Source organism: Colossoma macropomum, unplaced genomic scaffold, assembly GCF_904425465.1.
Source record: "Colossoma macropomum unplaced genomic scaffold, Colossoma_macropomum, whole genome shotgun sequence".
NCBI lineage: Eukaryota > Metazoa > Chordata > Actinopteri > Characiformes > Serrasalmidae > Colossoma > Colossoma macropomum.
Window position 1 is genome coordinate 21298025 of NW_023494791.1, and position 26671 is coordinate 21324695.

General features: G+C 39.4%; 1 protein-coding gene across 2 annotated transcripts in view; it reads left to right on the forward strand.

The window, feature by feature from the left end:
* Positions 1-25990, forward strand: part of si:dkey-28b4.8 (sarcoplasmic/endoplasmic reticulum calcium ATPase 2) — a 40811-nt gene extending 14821 nt beyond the window's left edge. The window contains exons 13-23 of one of the 2 annotated variants that reach the window (XM_036574358.1): positions 1035-1166; positions 2073-2198; positions 2650-2871; positions 3120-3231; positions 3868-4109; positions 6459-6679; positions 7572-7774; positions 9611-9696; positions 9865-9998; positions 16489-16606; positions 23552-23866. In XM_036574358.1, coding sequence (XP_036430251.1) covers positions 1035-1166; positions 2073-2198; positions 2650-2871; positions 3120-3231; positions 3868-4109; positions 6459-6679; positions 7572-7774; positions 9611-9696; positions 9865-9998; positions 16489-16606; positions 23552-23866 — 1911 coding nt within the window. Of the gene's footprint in view, positions 1-1034; positions 1167-2072; positions 2199-2649; positions 2872-3119; positions 3232-3867; positions 4110-6458; positions 6680-7571; positions 7775-9610; positions 9697-9864; positions 9999-16488; positions 16607-23551 lie in introns of both variants that reach the window. The other variant, XM_036574357.1, reaches the window with a different exon arrangement.
* Positions 25991-26671: the final 681 nt, after the last annotated feature.

A 26671-nucleotide genomic window follows, 5' to 3' on the forward strand; every position in this document is an offset into this window, starting at 1 on the left:
AAGTGGATCTCTCAGTACCTTCCCTTCTTATTTTTAAAATTTGTGCTTTTCTTTTGAAACAGAGCAGTATAGCATAATTAAAAGGGTTGGTGATATGGGAATAATATTATATTACAATATATTAATAAAAAAACAGTCTGTAAAAAAACAAAAACAGAGTGCCAGACAAAACATGTTAATTAACAGTAAAAGTTTGTTTTCTTAGTGATCATAGACATTTGTAAAATTAGTCATTTAATTTCTTAGAAATTCTGCCTTTTACTTTAAATCAGCAGTTTCATTAGTTATTATAGATATTCTGACTTAACAGTATTTTACCATAACAATTACAGTAACAACCATTAAAATAAATGCAAATGCATGAGAAATATTTCTATTACTGTAAATTACACAGCAGTGTTAAAATACAGTATATGTAGGATTCATTTAGATGTATAGTTTATTTTTTTCAAAAAAGAGGTATTTGCCATTAAATTTTACAGTAGCTGTGAAAATCAGTTTTTCCTTACGGTAAAAGCATATTATAATTTATCATAATAATGATGATTGATATATATTAGTATCGTCATATTGCCTGCCACTAATTGGCAGAAATCCAGTAGTTAAACAATGATAGTAATAATGTTATTAAGTACTGACGACATCCATGTCGTGCTCAGAAAAACATAGTGACACAATTGGTGACGATAATTATAACATATTGTCATATTGAACACCTCAGCACACTTTATTGTTTATTGTAACTGTTAATCTACTGATATAAACATTGGTTTGGCTGCTTCTTTATGAACTGAAATTTTTGTATCTAAATATAGAAATAATAATAATAATAATAAATTACATTTATATAGCACCTTTCACGAACCCAAGGTCGCTTAAATAAGTATGTATTTTTATAAAAGAATGTAAAGTAATAAATGATATAACTGGAGTTGTAATTATCGATCATTATATTGCACCATATAGAAATAACTCATGATTTTGCTCTTTTCCCTGTCACATACCCACACGTTCTCACGGTGCGCACATACCAGAGTAAAGGTGTGTATGAGAAGGTGGGTGAGGCTACAGAAACCGCTCTGTGCTGTCTGGTGGAGAAGATGAATGTGTTTGACACAGACCTGAGGAGTCTTACCCCTATAGAGAGAGCCACTGCCTGCTGCTCAGTGAGTCTGCATGTATTTAAAGCGGCCATTATCTTTATTTGTCTTATATTTTATTTTTTCCTTGAGGCCCATTTGCCGCTTTTGTGTGGTTTAATGTAATGTTTTACCTTTCTGATATTGCTACCTCATCCTCAAGTAGCTGCTGATACTGAGTACCCATACCAGTCCTAATCCTGTCTCTCAATAGGTTCCTGTAAATCCTAATATTTATACCATTCTGCTTTTGAAGTACTTTATTTTGGTTATTTTGTTCTGTGTCACAAATAAAACATACTAATCTTGGATGAATGGCATTTACTGATAACTTCACATTTGAATGGCTTCAGAGCAACAAACAGTTGCTGTGCTCTGGCGTGCCAGTATAGGGCTAGATAACAATATGGTATCAGTGCAACACTAGCAGTCATAGTTTATTTTTACATCACAGTTTTCATTGACAACTGACCTCTCTTCATTGCCTTAGAATTAAACAGGCTATTTTTGATACTGTGCTGTACTGATACTGTTCTGGTTGGCTACTTGTATTATGGCTCATTCAAAACCAGTCTAGGCTGAAATGTACAAAACAAACTTAAGTTTGGACTAAAAAAAACTTCAGACACTAACTTTGGACATCACAGCCATTTTTGTGACATCACAACTGTGTTGACCTTAAAATTCATAGGCTGTTTTTGCATTTTTTTCATATATGGACTGTGTGGACTGGGAAATAAACTGTTCATTTTGGAAATTTATCAATATTTACATAGTATGTCAAAAAAGCAAGGAAAAATCATATTTTTGTGATACAGCATCTTTAAGCTGAAGATGTTTTTCAGTCATTAATTGCTGAGCATGTGTGTGAATAATAAGAGTGGTCTGAATTGTGATTTGATCTGTCTTCAAGTCTTCACTCTTCTCATTCAGGTGATAAAACAACTAATGAGGAAGGAGCTGACTCTCGAGTTTTCTCGAGACAGGAAGTCCATGTCTGTTTTCTGCTCTCCTAACAAACTCACCCGATCAGCCACAGGAGCCAAGATGTTTGTTAAGGTATGTTTACGGATCACATACCTATATTAGGAAAAGCTGTAACAATTCACAGAACTTACAAGACTCTTACCAGGCACTTGAATGCTATAGGTTTACAAATGTGGGCTTGAATTCAGGTGCTTATTTGTATGTGATGTAGCATTAATGAAACTTTAAAACGTGCAATTGAATGTTGTACGCATATTTTTGCAGCTGCGATAATACACTGTGTAACTAAAGAAGTACAAAAGTAATTGCACTCTATTATTAACTTATAATATGCTCATGTAGCGTGAATCAGCACATTCATCCTGAAGCAACATCAGTTTTGTCCAAAGCGGTGGCAGACAGAACAAAGTGTGCAAAAAAAAGAACGTGCAGTGGTATAATGAACCTTTCAAAGCTTTCAGTACTGTTTAATTTTTGATATTTGAATCAAACTCCTAATCACCTCACTCTCTTTGTCCCACAGGGGGCACCAGAGGGTGTGCTGGAACGTTGCCGTTGGATTCGGGTGGGGGGTGGTACTCGAGTGCCCTTGACCTCAGACCTCAGGGAGCAGCTGTTAGGCACAGTGAGAGAGTGGGGCTCAGGTCGGGACACCCTGCGCTGCCTCGCCATGGCAACCAGAGACTCACCTCCTGACCCCCGAATGCTGAACCTAGAGAACTCCTCTGCGTTCACGGAGTATGAGGTGAGCAATGTGGCCTCTGAGTAGAAAGCATTTGATTAGCTGAGTCTACAAGGGGAAAGTAACCCCTTGAACTCCTATGTAGTTATGAGAGTGAAGAATGGGGAAAGAAAGAAAATATGTAAGAAATTTCAAAGGTAATTTTAAAAACATGACATAGAATTTTGTTGGAGAAGTATTCTTGCCATGAATTGGCGAAAAAGCAGGTGTGGAAGGTGAAATAGTTAAATACTTTTTTCATTTGTCTGTAGTCTCACCTGACATTTGTGGGCTGTGTGGGGATGCTGGACCCTCCCAGGAAAGAAGTGCTAAACGCAGTGCGTATGTGCAGACAGGCTGGTATACGTGTCATCATGATTACAGGTAGGTCTACACACACACAAACACACACACACAAACACACACACAGTAGAGATCTGCATGGGGATGAAATTGAAGCTTGGACTCGACCGGTGCCCGCAAGTTTGAGGCCTGACCAGACCCAGCCCAAGTGGTACTGCTAAATTTGAAACTCAAACATGCTCCTACATGCTGACAGAAAGGGATTATCCCAGATATAGCTTTACAGTGCCTTGTTTTGTTACTAATTGCTTGAGAGGAACAACAGAATTTGTCATACTGGGATAAAAGATGTGGTACTTTACACATCTGTAACACACCAACAGTATTTATAATGAATATATTTTTATGGACTTGATGATCGTATCTGGCACAGATCATTTACCCCCTCTGATCAGCTGTTAATGTTTATCCCAGCTGTAAAGGTCATCTGACAACTGCTGCAACTGCAGAAACAGAAATGCTTAACACACTTTGGGCAAGCTCAACAAGTAAGCGAAAACATCTGCTGTGACAGCTGCACCAACCCAAAGCGTCCTTCTCATTATACATGGTTTCATTCAGGGGCACAAGTGTCCTGCATCAATGCAAATGTCTGTCTTTGTTAATGATATTCAGATATTTAATTTGTCATTTCTGTATGTGTTTCGGCTTGTGCAGGTGATAATAAAGGCACAGCATTGTCGATCTGTCGGCGTGTTGGCATCATCACAGAGCAGGAGGAAGAGGAGGCTGAGGGTGCTCCCTTCGGTGGCGGACTGACCGGACGGGAGTTTGATGAGCTGCCCCCACACCTGCAGCGGCAAGCCTGCCGAACTGCCCGCTGTTTCGCTCGTGTTGAACCCACACACAAGAGCCGTATTGTAGAATATCTTCAGAGCCTCAGTGATATTACAGCTATGGTGAGTGTGGTTTATGTATAATAGCTGAACAACCTATTGCTAAGTAATTAACAAGAATGTGTGTGCCTAAGGATGTGTTGTAGAAGACACATAAATAAGCTTTTTAATAAAACAGGCTAATGGAAATGACTGGTTCTTACAGTTCCACCAACAAAGCTAGAGGTCAATTTGACACTCGATTTAGTAGTCTGAACCCTGTAACTCATTCTTATATTTCTTTGAAGGTAAAATATCTAAAATCAACAACTCTCTTATGCTCTCCCCCCCTAAAACCTTCTTTTGAACACTCAGCCTCTAGACTCACCCTGCTTCCCTGCTTTCAACCCTGTTACCAGAGTCTCTTGTTAGTGAAATCATTACCAATTCTAAAAGTACAACCTGCTTCCTCGACCCCCTCCCCACACCACTAGTCAAAGCCTACATGTATGCTCTGGTCCTGTCACGCATCTCTCCGGCTCTGATACGCTCACAAACTCCATCTCCTTGAACCCTCTGGGGGATCACATGACCGATGACTCTTCTCAGCACTCCAATCATCGATCTCATTCTCCTGAATACCAATCTTGTACCCCTGTTCTGTCATGTGTCTAGTTAGATTTAGTATAAAGCCCGGGCATTTAAACTAGTTACTTTGCGAGGTGTTGCTTTTTTGTGTGAGAGCTACTGGGTTTTTTTCTAATTGCCTTCTTGAATTTTTTTTACTTTGTCTGCTTGTCTTTGCCCCTTTGGATTTGGTTGCCTGGTTGTTATGGTGTTTCTTTTCTGTCTTTTGATTTTTTTGGATTTGATCTCCGCCTGTTTTACGACCACGCTCTTGACAATAAAGCCTCTCCTTTTGATTTTTACCACAAGGGTCTGATTCTTCTGGTTGCGTCACAGGTCCCCCATCTCACTTCTGTTATTAACCAGTCATTGTCTTCTGGCCATGTTCCCTCAGTGTACAAAATTGCTGCAGTTACTCCAGTCCTTAAAAAACCTGGCTTTGACCAATCTAACTTTAATAACTTTCGTCCCATCTCAAATCTTCCATTCTTATCAAAAGTCCTTGAGAGTGTTGTTGCAATACAGCTCAAAGCTTATTTGAAAACGCGTAATCTTCTAGAGCCCCTCTAGTCTGGTTTTTGGCCACATCATAGCACTGTAACAGCTCTGGTTAAGGTTGTTAATGATCTGCTAGTGACAGCTGATGCCGATGCTATTAGCATTCTCGTGCTACTCGATTTAAGCGCTGCATTCTACACAGTTAACCGTTCCATCCTCTCTAGACTAAGTTAGCTGGGTATTATAGGCACTGCTCTTGACTGGTTCACTTCCTATCTAACAGATCGTAAAAAATTTGTTACTCTCTCTGGGCATCATTCCTTCACTTCCACTGTCACTCAGGGAGTCCCGCAAGGCTCTGTACTTGGCCCATTATTATTCATTATTTACATGCTTCCTCTTGGCAAGATTATTCAGCAAGCCATTTTAACCTTCACTTTCATTGCTGTACGGATGACACTCAGATTTATCTCAGACAGATCCGCCCATGGTAATCTGGAATCTGGAATTGTGCCCCTCAGAAATCAGGAACTAGATGAAACACAACTCTCTAATTCTAAACAGTGAAAAGTCTGGACTCATTCTCATTGGTTCTAAAGCTGCTCTCAGCAGAACTGGCCCCCTCACTCTCTCAATTGATGACGTTGTTTTGTCTCCCTCCTCTGTTGTCCGTAATCTGGCTGTCATCCTTGACGTCTCACTTAAACTCGACTCTCATGTCAGCTCCTTGTTAAAACCTCTTTTCACTTAGGCATCTCTCAACCATCTCTCTCCCAGTCAACTGCTGAAACTCTCATTCATGCTTTCATATTTAGCCGTTTAGATTATTGCAGTTCTCTTCTTGCAGGCATCAGCTCGGTTCAAAACTCTGCTGCTCGTCTCCTCACTTACACCCGGTCACGTCACCACATTACACCAGTTCTACAAAACTTTCACTAGCTTCCCATAAACTACCATATTCATTCCGAGATCCTTCTTCTCACCTACAAAGTTCTCAACAACCTTGCTCCTTCCTATCTCTCTGACCTTCTCCAATCCTACAAGCCTACTTGCACTCTCCATTCTTCTACCGCTGGTCTGCTTACCATTCCCTACTCTAACCTCCAAAGCTTTGGTGATCAGGCACGTTGCAGAGTAGCTCCGCGCCTCTGAAACTCTCTGCTGTAGCAGATTGTGTCCCCTTTGCATCAGGCATTAAGACAATTCTATCAGTGATGTTTGCTGGTGAACATACATTACATTAAGAGCTTTCATGAGACCATTTCTTACCTATTTCTTCTGTTTGCTCTCTCTTTCTCTCCCTCTCAGACAGGCGATGGGGTGAATGATGCCCCAGCTCTGAAGAAGGCTGAAATAGGTATAGCAATGGGCTCAGGGACGGCAGTGGCTAAATCAGCTTCGGAGATGATCCTGGCAGATGATAACTTCTCCACCATAGTGGCTGCAGTAGAAGAAGGCAGAGCCATTTACAACAACATGAAGCAGTTCATCCGCTACCTCATCTCCTCCAACATTGGAGAGGTGGTGTGGTGAGTACTAACTAAGGGAGAGGGAGGAAAAGGGAGAGAGAGAACTAGAGAAAGAGCATGATTGAAATATATACCAAACCAGTAACATACAGTAGTTTGCAAAGTCAGCAGGCATCCTTTATTTATATAATTTCATGTCAAAATGGCCATTATTAACAAGTGTTTTTAGGAGACATATTAAGGAGATTACATATAAGACAATCCACTTGCGTAGGGAAGGGAACGTCAAAATAAAATTCAAAGTGAAAAATCAAACGTTTCTGCAACTGGTGTTCGAAAAGAACAAGACATGGTAGACTACCAAAACTGTCCCCATCAGATAAACAGTACTCTCATCTTTGAGAGATAGCAGAAAAACCGGCTTCACTTTTGCTGCAGATCTGAAAAAGTCCACAGATGTTTCTGCCCATCCTTCCACTGTGAGAAGATAACTTGGTGCTGTGGGTCTGAAAGGATGTGTAGCTGTGAGGATGCCATAATTGAGAAAGGGAAATAGACAAAATGAGAAGAAAATTTGCAAATCAGATTACCTCAGATTCCAAACCTCAGCATCACTGAATGGGTTTGTGATTACTCGCAGACAATGCAACCGTCTGAACTGGCACTGATTAACGAACAGCTTGTATGTAATGACTGTTCTGACTGGAAATTACATAAATGAAGGGTGGTCTCTGACTGCATCACAGTACTTTATATCTTAATTTATGGAATTTTACAGCCTGAGCCTGATCTGAATGTAATTCTAAAACTCTGTTCTGTTCAATATTTTCAATAGTTTTGAGTGGTATGTTAGGATACATGCTACAATTACAGAGGTCAGCTACAAATTATAAGTGTTTTGCCAAATAAATATTCTTAAGCCCATTTTCTTTTCAACTTGTCTTTACCTCAGCATTTTCCTGACTGCTGCTCTGGGCATGCCCGAGGCTCTTATCCCTGTCCAGTTGCTTTGGGTGAATCTGGTGACGGATGGCTTCCCGGCCACTGCTCTGGGATTCAACCCTCCGGACCTCGACATAATGTCGCGTCCCCCACGCTCCCCCAAGGAACCCCTCATCTCTGGATGGCTTTTTTGCAGATACCTCATCATTGGCTGTGAGTTTATTCTGCATATATCAGTCTGTCCTCAGGTAAATTTGACTAGGGCTGCAACGAACAATTATTTCAGTAGTCAATTAGAAGCAATAGAACGCTCAAGATCGTGTGTTATCGCGAAATAACATCAGCCGATCTCGAGTGTTCTATTGCTTTTATACAGTGGTTAAATGAATAAAGTAAGAAATAAATACATTGGGTCGTGGATGTGGCATTTAATATGTTTTAATGTTAGCAATTCCTTCCGCCAAATTATAGTTCCTTAACAAGCAGGTTGTTGCTACGTCAGAGCAACAAACTCCGCTCACTTGCTGCACAGTATGTTGTAAGCTTTTGAAGTACGGACTGAGCCATAAAACTGCCGCAATGTCAAGTTTAGCTCAGTGTTGTTATTTTTTGCTAAATCAATATTAATGCTGTTTTGTTCCAGCCAGTCTGTAAAGCATCTTACAGCCCATTTGTTGGTATTCGGTTAATTTCTGGCTAATTGCAGGTTGTTTAGGTGTTCTTCTGTCACAGCTGCCGACTGAAAAGCTTGCTCAGTGATAATGACAGTTTTGGAATTTAGTGTAGTCTCATCTTCTGTGTCTGAGTCTGACCAAACTGGCTGTAGATCATGTAATCTTAAAAGTATCAATTTTCTGTTTGTGTGCAAAGTAAGAAGTAAAAACGTTCAAATGGCTTGAGCTTCTCGTACAGCTGTCAAAGTTGTTGCTTAGCAACAGTGTCTCAGCAGAGTGATATAGTGTTTGTGAAAAAACAAGTGCTGTTATGGCGAAATAACAGCACGTTTGAACGCTTCTCAACCAATCAGCTTGCATGGCCGGAACTAAATGTTGTATAATAAAGTATCAACCATTTTTCAGTCAGTCAACTAATCTACCTAGCAGAAATCATGTTTCAATATGGGTTCTGTGAAACACCACTTACTTTTCATGCAATGCTTGGTCCCACATTTGTGGGCAAAAACTCCCAACCTTTAGCGGTGCACGTTTTTTCCACTGTACCTGCTCTTTTATTGGCTGTTTCCTGAATCACTTACTTGGTTACGTCAATGACCATCTTTTGCTACAGAACTTGTGAACGTTTGAGTTATATGTTTTAAAATATCGGGAGACCTCTGTTCACTCTTAAACTCCATTGTAATTATAAAGGATGTCCGTTTCCCCTCTCACATTACCAGACCTGGTAAATTGCTTTAGATTGTGAAAATTTGTTGGAACGTGCAAATTACAATTTCGTCATTTGTTGTAAATGCATCGTTTTTTGGTAGGTTGTGCTGTTGACTTATACAACGCACCATTTCTTGTTTTATCAAGAAATTATCTGTGCTGTCATTCTCTGCTGACCAGGCTCCTGACCAAAAAAATCGCTTCAAATTGTGAAAATTTGTCATAAAGGGAATTAAAATATGCCCAGCTTTAGACAGATGATCATATGTGCTCCTACTTTGTTGGAATGTAAACCTGCAACCACAGTGGGCCTTTTGCAGATAAACTTGGACATTGTGTAACAAAACAATAGGAGGCATATTGACTCCAGTCCTTCCTGTAGTTTAGTATAATCTGGTGGAATGATTGCATGTATCATATGACCGCTATAGAACAGTGTTTACATTTTTTTTAAAGTAAAAGACACATTGACAAAAAATATCTACATCAGCATTTATTTCACGATCAATGTTGTTACAGCCCTACAGTCAACACTACTGTAAATCTTTTCAAATGTAATGCACTATAGTTACATTGAAATACAAATATGTAATATGTTTCTAACAGAATATAATTGCAGTGTGTTGTGAAGAAGATTTGCTGATTCTAATCTCTCTCACTGTAGGTTATGTGGGAGTGGCCACAGTGGGTGCTGCTGCTTGGTGGTTCATGGCAGCACATGATGGACCTAAACTCTCCTTCTATCAACTGGTCAGAAAACATATTACTCACAATGACCTGATTACATGTTTGACACTTTTGTATTTAAGAAAGAAACTTTTATTTTTTTACTCCTGTGTGACATTATGTAGTTCTTTTTAATGTGATTCGTCTCCAGCACATTTTGATTCTCCTTTATTCTCTTCGTCTCTCTCTCAGTCTCATTATCTGCAGTGCAGTGAGGGACATGCTGACTTTGCAGGAGTTCAGTGTTCTGTATTTGAGTCTCCCTATCCAATGACTATGGCCCTATCAGTGCTGGTCACCATAGAGATGTGCAATGCTCTCAACAGGTAAGTACTAAACCCTCCAGAATGCTCTGTGAGGTTCATTTTTTTTGTCTTTAAAGCCCAATTCAGAAACTGAAACATCACCACAGACATTCCAGGAACACTACATCCCTGTTTCCAAAAAGGTTCAGACACTGTGCACAATATAAATACAATGATGTGCAAATCATTTAAACCCTATATTTAATTTAAAAAAGTACCAAGGCAACATATCAAATGTTGAAATGGAGACATTTTATTCTTTTTGAAAAATATATGCCCATTTTGAATTTGATGTCAGCAACATGTTTCAAAAAAGTTGGGACAGGGGCAAAGAGTGGTAAAGATGCAATAATTCAAGAATAACTGAATTACAAAATAATTGAAAACTGTTGTCACTTAACACAGTCTGCTGCTTCATCAAGAAGTGACACTTGAATCTCTATTCCGCAAGGAGAAAGCCATACACCAATTCTATGCAGAAACACCACTGAGTTCTCTGGGCTCATCTCAGATGGTCCAAAAGACAGTGGAAATGTGTGCTGTAGTCAGATGAGTCCACATTTCAGCTTGTTTTTGGGAAAAATGGATGGTAAGTTCTCTTTACTAAGGAAAGAAGGGACTATCCAGACTTTTTTAGCAAAAGGTGTAAAAGCCAACATCTGTCGTGGGATGGGGTGCACCAGCGTCCGCAGCATGGGTGACTGGCATTTGTGTGGAGGCGTATATTGGGATTTTAGAGAGACATATGCTGCCATCAAGATGTCATCTTTTACTGGGAAGTCCAATGTTATTTCATTAAGAAAATGCCAGGCCTCTTTCTGCATATGCTACAACAGCATGGCTTTGTGGACACCGAGTGCTTTTGCTTGACTGGCCTGCTGTCCAGATCTATTTCCTATTGAAAATGTATGGCATATCATGAAGAGGAGAATCAGACAACAGTGACCATGGACCGTTGAGCAGCTGAAGACTTGTATGAAGCAAGACTGGGCTAAAATTCCACTTACAAAAACTGAAATAATTAAGATCCTCTTTTCCCAAATGATTAAAAAATTAAATAAAAAGGAAAGGTGATGTAACACAGGGGTAAACATGCCTCTGTCACAACTTTTTTGAGTGTGTTGCAGGCATCAAATTCATCAAATTGTTTACATTTACAAAATACAATTAAGTTGGTCAGTGAAAGCATTGGAAATCTTTTCTTTGTACTTTTGTCAGTTAAATAAAGGTTCAAGAGAATGAACAAATCACAGATTCTTGTTTTAATTGCATTCTACAAAATGTCCCAACTTTTCCGGAAATGAGATTTGTACGTAAAGATGTATGACGTGGTCAGAAAAACTCCCGTAAAATCTGACCCAACACCTCTGTTTTAAATTATTATTTTAGGCTTTACAGGGCGACTCGCAGTAGTGCATAGATATCATATTTTAGCATTTTTTTTTCATCCTGATGTAGTACTGCTGCTTCTTTCAGTGTTAACAAAATCCTACATAGTGCTGCTTCAAAAGCTTGTGTTGCTGCACAAAAGAAAACTGTGCTTTGAATTTACATGATTCAACTATGTCAGTTTACTTCTTTTGGCAAGACTCAAAACTGCAGGTTGTAAATATTTAGCTACAACTATTAAGTTAATTTGTTATTAAAACATTGAAAAACGAATTCAGTAACTTTCAAATTCTTTACAGCAGTAAATGTTTCAGCTTGATTGCTGGCTCTTCGTTAAACACATCATTTGCGATCATACACTAAATGGTAGAATTATATAATTGAGTTTCTCATGGCTCAAGCCTCTCCTGCAGCTGCAGATGTAAGATTATGAATTTGAAGTAAAGAAAATGACTGAGCCACTAAAAGCTAGTGCAGTAGTGGTGGAAGGTGTGCTGGGATAAAATCCTTGTTGTAAGTGCATTATTTTTTCGGTAGGTTGTGCTGTTGGCTTACACACCACACCTTTGAAGAAAAAGCCCATTTTTTGAAACCGCAGATCAGTACAGATAAAGTCGTATTCTAAAGGCACATTTTGTTAATTTTCAAACTGCATGTTTTGTTCATTTTCTGAGTAAAAATAAGTACACATCCTACACAGAAAACACAGTTCTGCACATTTTATTACAATTACTGTTGTAATTGTAGGCTTTGTCAGAAAAGTGCTTCTGCACAGCTCTGAGGAAAATATGATTCATAGGACGAGTTCACGTGTGAAATTTTATGTCTTCTCTGAGTCTTTTGTTTGGCTGGTTGAGCTGTAGTTGAATGTGCTCTAAAGCGAGACATACACTGTGCATTTTAAAAAATCTTGTTCTTTTGTGACTCGCACTGTATTTTTGAACAGACCATTGTGTTTGGACAGAGCCTACGATTTGTATACTAAAACTGCATGAAAACCCTCCATCTGACTGCAGTTGACCAGGGCATAACTAGCAGGGCATAAATTTCACAAACTGACTAGTGGCAAAGGTGGCATCCTGTGACAGTGCCACATTTAAAGTCACTGAGCTCCTCAGTATGACCCATTCGACTGCCAGAGTTTGTCTATGCATGCGTGACTACATGCTTAATTTTATACCCCTGTGAACAGTGGGTGCGGCTGCAACTCCTGAACTCAATAATTAGTTTGGCCATATAGTGTATGTTTCTCTATCTGTGCTGCGTTTTTAATAAGTAAAGTGCCGTGAGAAACATTGTGTAATTAACATGTCATCACACATATATTGTTTTCATACATGAATGTATATAGTTTGTATGTATAGTATGTATGTAAACTTTCTTGAGCAAAATTAATTTCTGTGAATCAAGATGACTCTGGCTTTTTTTCAAGTGGGACAAAATCAAAACAGTAGTGACTCATGGAAAGTTTTTTTTTTCCTTGAAAAACTTGCTCATGCGACTAAAAATATCTACTGACTGATTCTGAAAAGAGCAAATGGATTTCTTCTTAAATTAAGTCAGGCTAACTTATTGCTATTCATTCACAAATATGCACTGAGGATTTTGTTAGACAATTTTAAGTGAACTCTATCAGTAGATTTGAAAGGCATGTTCATGCTATCTTGTTTTTGCCTACCGTCTGTGCTGAGCACTGATCTGGAGCTCGTAGTGCTTACATCTGTTTTGAACTTCTGTGACTTGAACCTGTGTGTTTTCTGGGTTTTAGCTCGACAGCCTGGCACATTAATCATTTACCTCAGATAGCACTGTACATAATTGCAGAAGGATCAGCTACTTAGCAAATAAAACCATCCGTTCTTACCTGTTTTATTACCTGTCAAAGATAATAGCAGCACAGTGGTTAGGGTTTGGCTTTGAACTCACACCCACAAGATGCACAGATTCAAACCACAGTTTTTAATCCAGTTTTAAAATGTTGTGTTTATATCTGTTACATATGCTTACAGTAGATATTTGCAGCTATCACAATGCATATGATATGCATACATTTAGTGGTAGACTTCACCCAGCAACCATATTGCTTATAATTAATGAAAATTAGTAGATTGTAAGCATCAACACAGTAGTCTGTTAATATATATATATATATACATATATATATATATATATATGTATATATATATATATATATATATATATATATATATATATATATATATTGTATTGTGCAAAAGTCTTCTAAGCAAATGGTTACAAAATAAAACATTAGATGAAAAACAAGAGTTTCTTATTAAAAAAATTTTGTTTATATATTATGAGCTGGTTAAAGAATGCAGATTTCTCCTCAGTGCCCCCAGCTGTTGAATAGATGTTCAAATCCCCCACCAGTTCCTGGTTAGGAATCTCTAGGCACCTCACGATTCGATTTGATTACGATTCAGAGGGCTACAATGTGATTTTAAAATGATTATCGATGCATCTTGATGCATCTTTTTCTTTCTATACAGGATTTCTATTTTTCTCACTGTGTGAGGACTTTGTAGTTTTAAAGTAGAGTATTTGTAATGATCCATAATGAATTTATTTCCAATATCTTTTATTAATAAATCAAATGGAAGTGATGTGGAGACTCTCATTTACTGTTCTTATTTGAAGCACATGAGATGCAGGCTGCCACTAGATAAAATGCCCAGTTACGGTGAAATAAGATCCTGTGGTAATGGGTGTCCACGCTATCCTGCCCTTTTTCTTTAGTGATTCCATAACTTTGGTTTTGGTCTTGTAGAGAGTGGGGGGTTGCTGTGTCAGTGAAATATCTTTGAGACGAGACGCTGTATCTTGGCTCCAAAGTGTGCAACATCACGCGAAAGGCCTGGTTTTCAGTGACTGAGTATGGAGGCAAATCCTTGGCAATAAAAGTTGCGATAGAGTTTGTAATTCGCCTCCGAGTTGGGTGGAAGATTTGACATCGCTTACTTGATGGTCCTCAGGTTGGCACAACTGGACAGAAAACGGGTGAAAACATGTAATATGGTTTCTCATGTTTGTCGTTTTCAAAATATTTTAGTTTAGTGTGACACAACTTGCATATAGTGTGGCTCTTGTCCACGTCCCTTTTCCCCTCCATACGCTAGCTCGGGGGTTGGAAACGGCTTTTTTACAGTCCTGGTGTGGCTGCACAGATTTTTAGGTAAAAAAACAGAATTAGATTTTTAGGTAAAAAAAAAAAAGCTCTGCTGATCGTTCTAACGCTGTTTTAACAATAAGTGGTGTTAAACGCTGCTAATTTACCACCCTATAACCCTGAAGGTTGGCATGCAGACTGCAGGTCACTTAGCAACGCAGTCTAGCCTAGCTAGTAACTAACGAAAATGCACAGATTTAAGATGAACATCTGGAGACAAATGGACTTATTCGCATTTATAAGCAGCGCAGTTGGTTTCCTGGTACGTTAAATCTGCAACAAGAGACTGTCAAACACTAAAAAGTTGCAAGGATGAAGTCAGCTTCTCTTTTGAATTCTCCCGTTCCACCTTAAATGATGCCGCATTTACGTTCTGGTGCCTCAGGCAGAATTTAAGGTGGAACGGGAAAGTTCGAACGAGAAGCTGGAGAATAAGAAGCGACTTTAGCCTCATAAAACAGTTGAATGTTGAGAGACATTTTACAAAAACTGTTCTACTTTTGAGGAAAAATTTTCTGGTGGAGATGGGAGGAAAGCGGATATAGCTAAAGCTTAAAGCAGAGCAAAGTAAGTCTGCGTTTTCGTTTAACGTTAGATTTTTTAGCCTATACTAGGACATTATCACATACTGACATAAATTGGACATAAAATATTGTGGCTCCCAAGGTGGTTTGTTTTTTGTTGAAAGGACAAAATGGCTCTTCTTAACATTTGGGTTGTTGACTCCTGACCTAACCTGGCTTTTAATGCAGAGGGTGCCGGTCGGATTTCTCTCTCATCCAGTTGTGTTTTTGTTATGTGCCCGCCACAGACTGTCCGGGCGCTGCACTTCCGCACTTCCAAGTTCTGCCTTTTGCGTTCCGTCAACATTACGTTATAAATTAAATATTTAGAAAATCGATTTTTAACATTTATGAATCGATTCAGAATCGTCCATGTCTGCATCGCGATGCATCTAAGAATCGAGTTTTTCCCCCCACCCATAGTACAAATGTTATTTGTGTTTATAATAACAGTGCTTTTTTGAGCATATCAGCATGTACTGCCCAGCTTTTTTAAATGTAATTTTCTCAGGTGCCTTTTGACTTTTGCACAGTGCTATATCTTTCTGTTGTGTAGAGTTTTCAGTAAGTAACATCAATATAAAAAAGGGCTAAACCCACAAATGGGTTCTTTTGTAGCAACTGTTGCAAGACAAGACATGGATGTTGGCAGAAACGCCATAATGAGAAACTGTAGCTACACCATGTCTTTGTCAAAATACCTACATTTAGAGTTTGTTATTGATTCAAACTATATTAATAACTGATGTTTGAATGCAAGTGAAAAGCGTCACATGATAAATTGGGTGCGTTTCTTTGTCCTGTAATCTCACCCTGCCTGATAGCTACAGCAAGCATCTGTGATTGAATCCTCCCCTGGTTTTACTGAAGCTTTGTGTGGCTTAAGATCTGAAGAGTTCATCCTCTATCTATCTTAATAGTAATGTTAAAACAAATGAAGTAGGTGAACTTTCTGCTCAGCCTATGAATCTACCCCTGAATTACCACTAACATTAACATGACCAAAAACTACAACCAATCTATCTTAGCAATGTGACCTTTCACATGCATGCAAAATAAAAATAATTTGAAATGAATATTAATAAAGTATTCTAAATGTGTAAATTTTGACATTTCTCATTAGGTTGAACTGGATTTTTCTGTTCAGTCAAGCAACAAAAACTACGACAGAACACAGAGCATGGATTTCTCATGAAACATTAGAAGTCCAGAATCTGTAGTCTGAGCCAATGAAAGATGGCATCTTGTCCTTGATGCAAAACATTAATAGCAGCACAGTAGTTTTGGCTGGAGTTATCCATCAGAGTGTAAGAATTATGAATGTTTTGAAGTGTTGCTTAAAAGATAATATGTTTATGTGTTTGTATTTTAGCCTCTCTGAGAACCAGTCTCTTCTGAAGATGCCTCCCTGGTCCAATCCATGGCTGGTGGGAGCTATCTGTCTCTCCATGGCTCTACATTTCCTTATCCTATATGTCGACCCACTGCCTGTAAGTGTGTTCTTATTGTAGTATAACAATTTAGAAAAAAAACTCTAAACACGTTATATACTATAAACACATATGTGCATATTTAGTGACCACTGTATTGTGTACATGTACTCGTTAAATGCGAATATCCTGCACCTCAAAACAGTGACCCATGTGGCCAGACAATGCTCTCTGTCTGAGCATGAGGAACTATTTAGGCGCAGTGCACGCTGAATATATATATATATATATATTTTTTTTTACTTGGACCAGTATCCTTTGGCCACTCCACCACACCCTTCTTCGGGGATAAAAACTACTTTTTCCTCCTCTTTTTCTCTTCTTCAAAGCTGTCTAAGTACATTGTGATATGCCTTAGGCAGTAATGTACCTGTGTGCCCTACCCACCCACACACTGCTGCCTCAAATCACCCAAAAAAAAAAAAAGAAAGAAAAAAGCACATCAACAATCTCCCTCGCATTTCATCCCACCCTAAGTGTTCACAGACATACTGACATAGACATCGGATACACAGGACAGACAAACAAACAGATTAGAAGATGCAGACTGATGTTTTTTGTTCTAAGCGGTTGGTCATGGTTTCTGAGTGGCGCAACTGTTGTAGCCTCTGGGTGGGAATCCACAATGACTAAACTGGGAGAGGAACTGAGTAAAAATTGCTCATTTTGCTCATTTTAGCTGATATTAGCTTGTAAATAGGTAGTCATGAGAGTGGACTCTAGAATGATGCAAGATAAGATTTTACTAGTCAGTGACTACTATTCTAATTTGCATACTTTCTAATTTAATGGAAAGGTTTTTATTATTAATTTTGTTATTAGCAAAATTATATTGTTTGAATAAAAAGTAGAGTCTTTGAAGTTGTAACAATTTCATTCATTCATTCATTCATTCATTCATTCATTCATTTATTCATCTTCTTAAACCCCTTGATCCAGCTAAGTTTGTGGTAACAATAGAGGAAGCAGAGAACCCTAGACAACTCTGTCCCTTGCAACTTCCTCCAGCTCATTCTGGGGGATCCTGAGCTGCTCCCAGGCCAACTTGGAGATATAATCCCTCCAGCAGGTCCTAGGATAACCTTGGGGTCTCGACCCAATTGGCTGTGCCTGGTGTGGAGGACTAGCGGCTCTACTTTGAGCTCCTCCCCAGGTGACTGAGCTCTTCACCCTATCAAGTAAAGTGAAACCCGCCACCCTGCGAAGAAAGCTCATTTACACTATTTGCATCTGCGATCTCCTTCTTTCGGTCATTTCCCAAAGTAAGTAGGTGAGGGTGGGGATGTAGACTGATGGGTAAACAGAGAGCTTTGCCTTATGGCTCAGCTCCCTCTTCACCACTACAGTGTGGTACGGTGACCTCATTTCTGCTGTCACATGTCCCAGCCTGCAGCCAATCTCACAATCTCTCTTCCAATCACTCGTGAACAAGACCCCGAGATAATTAAACTCCTCCATCTGAGGCAGGTTCTGTCCCCTGGAGCATGCCATCCTTTTCTGGGTGAGGACCATGGACTAATCTGCATACCAATCATTTCACACTCGCTGCTCCGGTGCACGCTGGAAGCATCCACAAAAAGCAGAGATGCCACCTTCCGGCCTCCACACATAATGGCATCCTGACCTTGGCTATGCCTTGGAGACAAGGCACAACCTTGGCGGACACTCACATTGAATGAGCTTGACTTAATGCCCAGTATATGGACACAACTCTCACTTGTGTCCATATACTCACTTGTGTACAGAGACTGAAAGTCCCGGGGTAGTGGCCCCAGCACCTCATACTCCCAGAGGACCTCCTACAGAATATCTCATGTAACACGGTCGTAAGCAGACAAAACACATGTAGATTTGGTTGGCAAACTCCTATGCCCCCATAACATCTGTGTGGGGGTGAAAAGCTGGTCCATTGTTCCACGGTCAGGATGGAATCAACATTGTTCCGCCTTAGTGTGAGGCTTGACTGTCGGTCAGAGTGACATTTCTAGCACCTTGGCATAAACTTTCCCAGGGAGACTTTCGCAGTGTGATACCCCGGTAATTGGCACACTCCAGTCCCCATTCTTAAAAATAGGAACCACCACCCCGGTCTGCCAGTCTAATGGTACTATTCCTGAGGTCCATGCAACAATGCAGAGGTATCTCAGCAATGACAGCCCCACAACATCCAGAGCCTTAAGTACTTCTGGGCAAATCTCGTCCACCCCCGGTGTCTTGCCACCTAGGAGCTTGCCATCTACTTCAGTGACCTCACCCCAGAAGCCTCTGGCCCTGACTCACGCGAGGGAAGCATGTCTCTCAGGTTTAGGAGTTCTTCAAAGCCAACTTGTCCTTAAAGGCCTCCTTCCTCAGCTTGACGGCCTCCCTCACCACCGCTGTCCACTGGTGGGTTCTTAGGTTGCCCTAACAAGCACCAAGAAGCTACTGGCCACAGCTAAGTCGATCATTGACTTTTGACCCAAGGAGCTCTGGTACCAAGTATACTTTGAACATCCTTGTTTTTGAACTTGGTGTTTTTTATGGACAATCCATGCCTAGCACAGAAGTCCAATAATAATTCACCATTCAGGTTTAGATTGGGCATGTCGTTCTTCTAAATCACCCCCTTCCAGGTTTCCCAGTCATTGCCAATATAAACATTGCAATCTCCCAGCAAAACTAAGGAGTCTGTAGGTGGGACCCTTTCCAGAACCTCACCCACTCGCTTCAAGAAGGCTGAATACTCCGTACTGTTGTTTCATTCATGAGCACACACAACTGTCAGAGTTTTCCTCCCTGCAATTTTTATTCGCTTTAAGGCGACCCTTTTGGGGACTTTCTGAGTGTCCCCACACCCGTCCAGTGCAACTTGTGCGACTCCTGAGTAGGAGAGGGATCAGCCCCTATCAAGGAGTTTGGTTCCAGAGCCAACACTGTGAATGGTGAGCCCAACTATATTTTTTTGGTACCTCTCAGCCTCCCACACAAGCTTCAGCTCCTTCTCCCAGTAAGGTTGTGTTCCACGTTCCAAGGGCCTTTTTCCGCTGCAGGGTTCAATGCTGCCAAGGACCTCCCTGCCATCTCCCACTTCCTGTAATGCATTACACTGGTTCCCCACGCTGAACCTTGTTGGTGGTGGGCCCACATGGTTCCCCTACAGTACCTTTTTGGGCTAATCCCCAGCCAGGTTATGTGAGCTGCCCGGCCATCAGGCGCTTGCCAAGGAAACACTACCCCCAGGCCTGGCTCCAGTGGTAGGTCCTGGTAACCCTCTCCCCGGCATGGCACACAATGTATTGTAGTTATTGACTATTCAGAATTTTTGATCGGGTTAGTCTTGTCTCCAGACCTGTGAAGACCATGTCCTCCTTTTGCTCTAATGAATTTACAAGTTTGTGAAGTCTCTAATAAGTAAATAGTGTCACAAATTGGCTTAAATTCGAACAGTGACCTAGAAATAGTGCAGGATCTTAAATATTTCATTGTTGTTTTACAGTGCTGTGAAAAATTATTTGCCCATGACCCTATTTCTTCTATTTTTGCTTATTTCACATTGAAATGTTTCTAATCATCTAACTAATCTACATATAAGATAAAGACAACACGAGTAAACATAAAATGCAGCTTTTAAATGATCATTCCATTTATTGAAGATAAAGATTTATTCAAAACCTCTATCACCCATGTGAAAAACTAACTGCTCCTAAACCTAAGAACTGGTTGTGCCACCCTTGGTAGTTACAAATGCAATCAAAGATTCGTGAAAACTTGCAATTTGCGAGTCTTTTACATCACTTTGGAGGAATTTTGGGCCACTCTTCTTTGCAGAACTGTTTTCAAGGGCTTTTGAGCATTAACTGCCCATTTAAGGCCACAGCATCTCAAATCAGGATTCAAGTCAGGACATTGACTCAACCACTCCAAAACCTTAATTTTGTTTCATTTGAGCCATTCAGAGATGGACTTGCTTGTGTGCTTTGGATCATTTTCCTGTTGCATAACCCACTTAACAAACTGGTAACAAACTGGTGGGTGGATATTCTTCTTCAGGATTTTTTGGTAGAGAGCAGAATTCATGGTTCCATCAATTATGACAAATTGTCCAGGTCCTGCAGAAGCAAAGTAGCCCCAGACCATCATACTACCACCACCATGTTTGACTGTTGGTATGATGTTCTTATGGTGAAATGCAGTGTCAGCTTTACACCAGATGTAACGGGACCCATGTCTTCCAAAAAGTTGCACCTTTGACGTGTCAGTCCACAGAATGTTATCCCAAAAGTCTTGAGGGGTCATCTAGATGTTTTTTGGCAAATTCGAAATGAGCATTTGTGTTCTTTTTGGTCAGCAGTGGTTTGCACTTTGCAAATCTCCCATGGATTCCATTTTTGCCCAGTGTCTTTCCTATTGTGGAATCATGTACACTGACCATAACAGGAGCAAGTGAGGCCTGCAGTTCTTTAGATGTTTGTCTTGGGTCTTTTGTGACCTCCAGGATAAGTTGTTGATGCACTCTTGATTAAATTTTTGTAGGTCGGCCACTCCTGGGTAAATTCACCACTGTTTCAAGTTTTCTCCTTTTGTAGATAATGGCTCTCACTGTGGTTCGCTGGAGTCCAAGGGCCTTAGCATTGACTTTGTAACCCTTTGACTGGTAGATTTCAATGACTTTGTTTCTCATCTGTATTTGAATCTCTTTAGAATGTGGCATCACATGTTGCTTTTTAAGACCTTCTGTCCTGCTTCACATTGCGACCCAGATTCTATTTAAGTGATGTTTAGATTCAACAGGTCTGGCAGTAATCATGCCTGGGTGTGACTAGTAAAATTGAACCCAATAGTCAATTGAATTTGGTTAATTGGTTGATTTAGTAGCTAAGGGGGCAATTATGTTTTCACATAGGACCATGTAGGGTTGAACAGCATTTTTCCTTCAATAATTGAAATCATCATTTAAAACAGCATTTTGTGTTTGGTTATCTTTGTCTAATCTTACAAGTAGTTTAACAATCTGAAATGTTCACGTTTGACGTCTGAAAATAGAAGAAATTGAGAAGGGGCAAATACTTTTTCATAGCTGTATACTTATGATAAATTTTATTTGTTTTAAATGTTTTTAAATTCTGAAATGTTTCAGTTGTTCAAGTTTAATTAAAAAAAATCCCAGAAAGGTCTAGTTCCACATGCTGATCCATTTTACTATGGCCAACGTGGTGACGTGTTATAACTACTCTGCTGCATATTTTGATGGTTTAAAAGAAACATGTTGAGATTGTTCAGTTGAATGGTTTAAAAATGTGATTTTTCAATGCTGTTTTCACATTTATTTTTTATATGTGAATATGATATAATCAAGCCAAAACGTCATTCTTTTAATTATTTTATTCGATCAAGCAAACAAAGGATTATACCCCACAAACCTTTTATTCTGTGATGAAACAAATCAATAATATGAGTTTCCATAGAGACAGAAAACACGGTAGCAAACAGACAGCTCCTCTTCTACTATGGCCAACTAATCTGTTGGCAGATTTAAATGAGTTAAAGGGATGTTTGTTGAATGAAATCCAGATGAGACATTATGGGGTTAACCTTAATGCATAGGTTTAGATGTGCTGCAGAGGTGAAGTGCTCCCGGACGTCCACTGAGCAAACAGCGGTCACAGTGGGAAAGTCCAAGTCATTGATTCATGAGCTGTATGAGTAAATAATTAGGCAAATGCCATGTGAACCTTGCAGAATCCTAATCAGTGCTGCGTGTTCTGTTGTATTAGCTGCATGAATGTTGTTGAAAAAAAATGTGTGTGATATCATTTGATTGTCATGACTCATGGGTATGTGTGTGTGTAATCAAATTGTTGTCTGGTTTGGCCGCAACTTTATAACTGCATGACATTTGCATCAAGGCGATGACAAGGCGTATTATACAGCCAGAGACAAGTGAAAACATAACTGCCTGGGGGCACAAGAGGGATTGCTTCCTCAGTCTGCAAAGCCACTTTCTCACAGTGCTAGCTGCTGGCTAGGTACACAGCAGATTTTACAGTGTAAAAAGAATTTTAGTGTGGATTAGTCCTGATTCTGAAGTTATTTTTAAACCTTAAATAAAAACTATTCAAAACATGTCTGAATGGTGCCAACAAATATACAACATAATGTGTACGTTTAACTTGAATAGATCTGGACCTCTATAAACATTGAGAAACTGTCAGATTTGAGACATAAAAAAAAAATAGATGTTAAATAAATAAATAAATAAACATCACTGAGTCAGTAGTATGATGTGCATGCAGCTGATAGTGGTTACCCTGTAAAGCCTAAAATAACAATTCAAAAGTCAGAAGCGCCAGGTTGGATATGGCTGGACTTTTTGGATCTTTACGTATTAATGTGAGATGCACAGGCTCAAAAAGAAGGTCCAGCTTAATGTTTAGGTCTCAAATGCAAAATCAACATCATACTAATAAAGATATGACAATAGTAGATAATTCACTTGCAACCTCAGAAGACACGTCCTTCACCGAGTATAAACAGAGTTCTCTTAGAATACTCTTTCAACATGCTTGTAGAAGTCAGGTTCCTCCACTTGGTGAGGGGGTCCAAAGTACATCTGACCTTACTGAATGTTCTTCTGCATGTTGTATGCAGTTGCACATTTCTATCAGAGAGGTCTGCAAATCCCCAAATCTTACATAGTGCAGCTTTAGCATTTACACTGTTGATTTAACATAAGCAGTCTCACCAATAAGACTGTAAAATGCAAAATAAATAAGTGTGAAAGGGGAATAAAGTGTTTGCTATTGTTATTGGTACAATCAGATATTATAGACCTCCATTCATATGATTATTGATGTAGAGGAATTAATGGAGGTCTATGGAGGATGACACAGTGCTGGTAAAATAAGCTTGCATGTGGTAAAAAGCACTGTGGTGCCTGATCATTTGTTTGACTCTGTGTGCATGCAGGTGATATTCCAGATCCGACCGTTGTCCTGGCCACAGTGGGTGACTGTCCTGAAGATGTCCCTGCCGGTCATCCTGATGGACGAAGCGCTCAAATTCTTGGCCAGGAACTACATTGAGCCGAGCAGTGATTTGGAGCAGGAGGAAGAAGAGAGACTGCATCGCCGTCACGGTGATGGCGGGGCATTCGGAGGTTTGCTTGGGAAGACACGTCGGGCCCTAAAGGGCGTGTCCTGGGCATTTGTGTTAATCTCTGCTCCTCTTTTAGCCTGGATCTACAGCCTGGACTCAGATATCACCAATATCTTCTGGGAGTAGAGAACGAGAAATAGAATGAGTGTGTGAGAGTGAATGAGAGCATGAGAGAAAGAGAGAGAGATAACTATTATTTCTGCTTGGTAAGAGTTGCTGTTCGAGTGAGGAGCGCAACCGCCTTTTTGGTGCTGAGGGAAAGAGCAAAGAATGAAAAAAGAACATAAGAGAAATAAACAAGCAAAAAAGGGAAAAAGAAAGGGAGGTTTGGGAAGAAGAAATGAACCTGGACAATCAGGGATGATTAGAACAGACAGAAAAAAAGAGAGAGGAAAGGCAATTGTCAGATTCTGTCTTCATTTTTGTGGAATTTTGTGGGTTTCTTTTGCTTTTGCTCTTCAGCTTCAGCACCATGTCCTTTTCTAAGCCGTCAGAAGTCCAGAGGTGTTCTCATGCCTGCTTTTGGACTGTTGATGAGGTTGGGCACGTGGCATTTAAATGTCCATTCCTAGGTTAACATTTACATGAGCCGTGCATACGGTATGAACGAAAGGGTTACACTCATAGGCAATACAGGACGCGCTCATTCATGGACAGTTTGTCAGTAAACATTAAAAAGTACTGTCTTATGTTAGTTTTTGTTTTATAATTGTTTTTAATAGTTTGCCTGCATTTTAAGAGATGTTACTTGTTCTTAATTGTTAAGGAATTTGCCACCATTAATATCTGGTACAAGTCGGAGAGTAATGGTCCGAGGCATCCGTATAAGGAATATCTCATAATATAGAAAGAAAGAGAGTATCAATACTTGATCATATTCTCTTAGTGGTAAAGATGAAGTAAATGGCACAGTTTTCCAAGTAGTCTCATTCAGCTGGATGTAACAGTTGTTTTATTTCACTGTTAACATTGTCAGCAGTCTTAAATAGCAGTTTTTTTTCAAGGTAGATTTATTTTTTGGTGCTTTGTATTTCATCATTTTCTGCAGATCAGGAGAAAGTCTATTTGTAAGCCTCATTGGACACAATTCAGACGACATAATTTTAACATGTCTTTATTCCATTAATGATGTTCCACAGCTACCTTTCTGTTTGTCTAATTTCACACACCCTTTATGATATTTAGGACGCACAGACTTATTTCCTTTAATCACTGCCCCACAGCTACACTTACCTGCAGACAAACAAACATGACTGCTTCCTGCATTCGTAATTTGGCTGATGGATGATTCTTCACTGCAGTAGAAGGAATGACAGTGCGTCTTTTCAAAGGTCACAGCTGTGTTTCCCAAAAACACTATGACGCAAAGTCTGCAACCTCCCTTGTGATTGGCATAGGCATTTACCTAAAGGGTAGCAGTAACTCTCCCATGTTAAACTGTGATCGTCATAGTCTGTTTCTCATGGTGGGAGGCAAATCATTTTTGGAAAACCAAGCCCAGACTGGTCAGGCATGTTGCTGCTCGAGAGCTGGTCTGCTCACCCAGCAGCTAAAGCACCGCCGTGCATTTCATTCTTTTGCTCGTTTTTGTCTTTTATTACTTACGAAAAAGCTGTTTACTGTCTTCAACTTGCACAACTTTTCAGTCATTATCTTCATTAATATTGTGTCACATTACCGTTATTGATTTTATTAATGTTCCTCTAGTCATTGTGACAGCTTTTAGTTCTCCAGTTGTGCCCCCAGGTAGTTCTCTTGCCTGTAATGTAGTCGTTTTTCCCTCTTTTTACGCTAGCAGGATTTGCAGAATGGGAAAGTGAAAGGATGCCTGTAGCGAGGAGTTCTTGAACACACATAAAGCGGCAAGAAAGGGAAAAAAAGAGATTGAGGAAATACAGCATACTGTCTTTCCCTTTCTTCTACTTTCTTGCGGTCATCCTTGTTTATCCCCAAAGTTACATTTTGTTCTATGTGTGCTATTTTCATTGGAAACCAGTGTGCAAAAATAGTGAAAAATTTAAGAAAACACAACAAATTGCTAAGAAAGAAACTCATTATTTCATGTGCGTGTCACATTTTATTTTGTAATTTTTTTGTTTGTTTTTTTTTGTTTTTTTAAACAAAGGAAGTGACTTTTGTAGTTTTTTGTTATTAATGTAATTTATACCATTATTGTCACTTTACTGCTATTTCATTGATGGAGAAACGTGAAAAATGCTTCATGGAATGGAAATAAACAGTTACAGTTCACTTAAAACTCTTTATTTTAATGTCAATGAAAAGAAATGCCCTTCCCAGTTCATCCTTAAATGGTCAGCCCTATTCTTGCAATAAATAAATTCATAAATTCTCTCAATACAAAAGTTGTAGATGTGCCATTTTACAAGTCTCATTTGAAAGCAGAACAGTTCTATGTGTGCATGTTGAGTGGTCTAAAGTTATTTAAACAAGTTAATAGAACATCTTTAACAAAATGTAGGTAAAAATTTCAAAATAAATAGTAAATACTGACATTTAAAAAATGAATGCAACAACAAAATAAAATGACTTGTAGGTACGAAGGGCTGTAGTGAAATGTCCAACACGAAACTGTAGTAGAAATTGCAGTGTTTGTAATTGCATTAGACGGTTATTATAGTTGAGATGGCTTTTCAGTAGGATTAGAACACACACTCTGAAGTGCGCTTGAATACGCTGCAACATCCTGAAACCATGAGTCCACCAGAAAATTGATCTTATTCCACAGAGACAGATTTGAACTTGCAGGACAGACAGGAGATGACAGGACACAGTTGAAATTCTTGGAGTTCATCTGCAGAAACATAATTTTATCACCAATTAAACTTAAATTTACCTTGTTCATTGTTCATTCTCTTATAAGAAGAAGAATTCATGTACAGTTCTTACCTGCATATTATCCACTAATCCTTT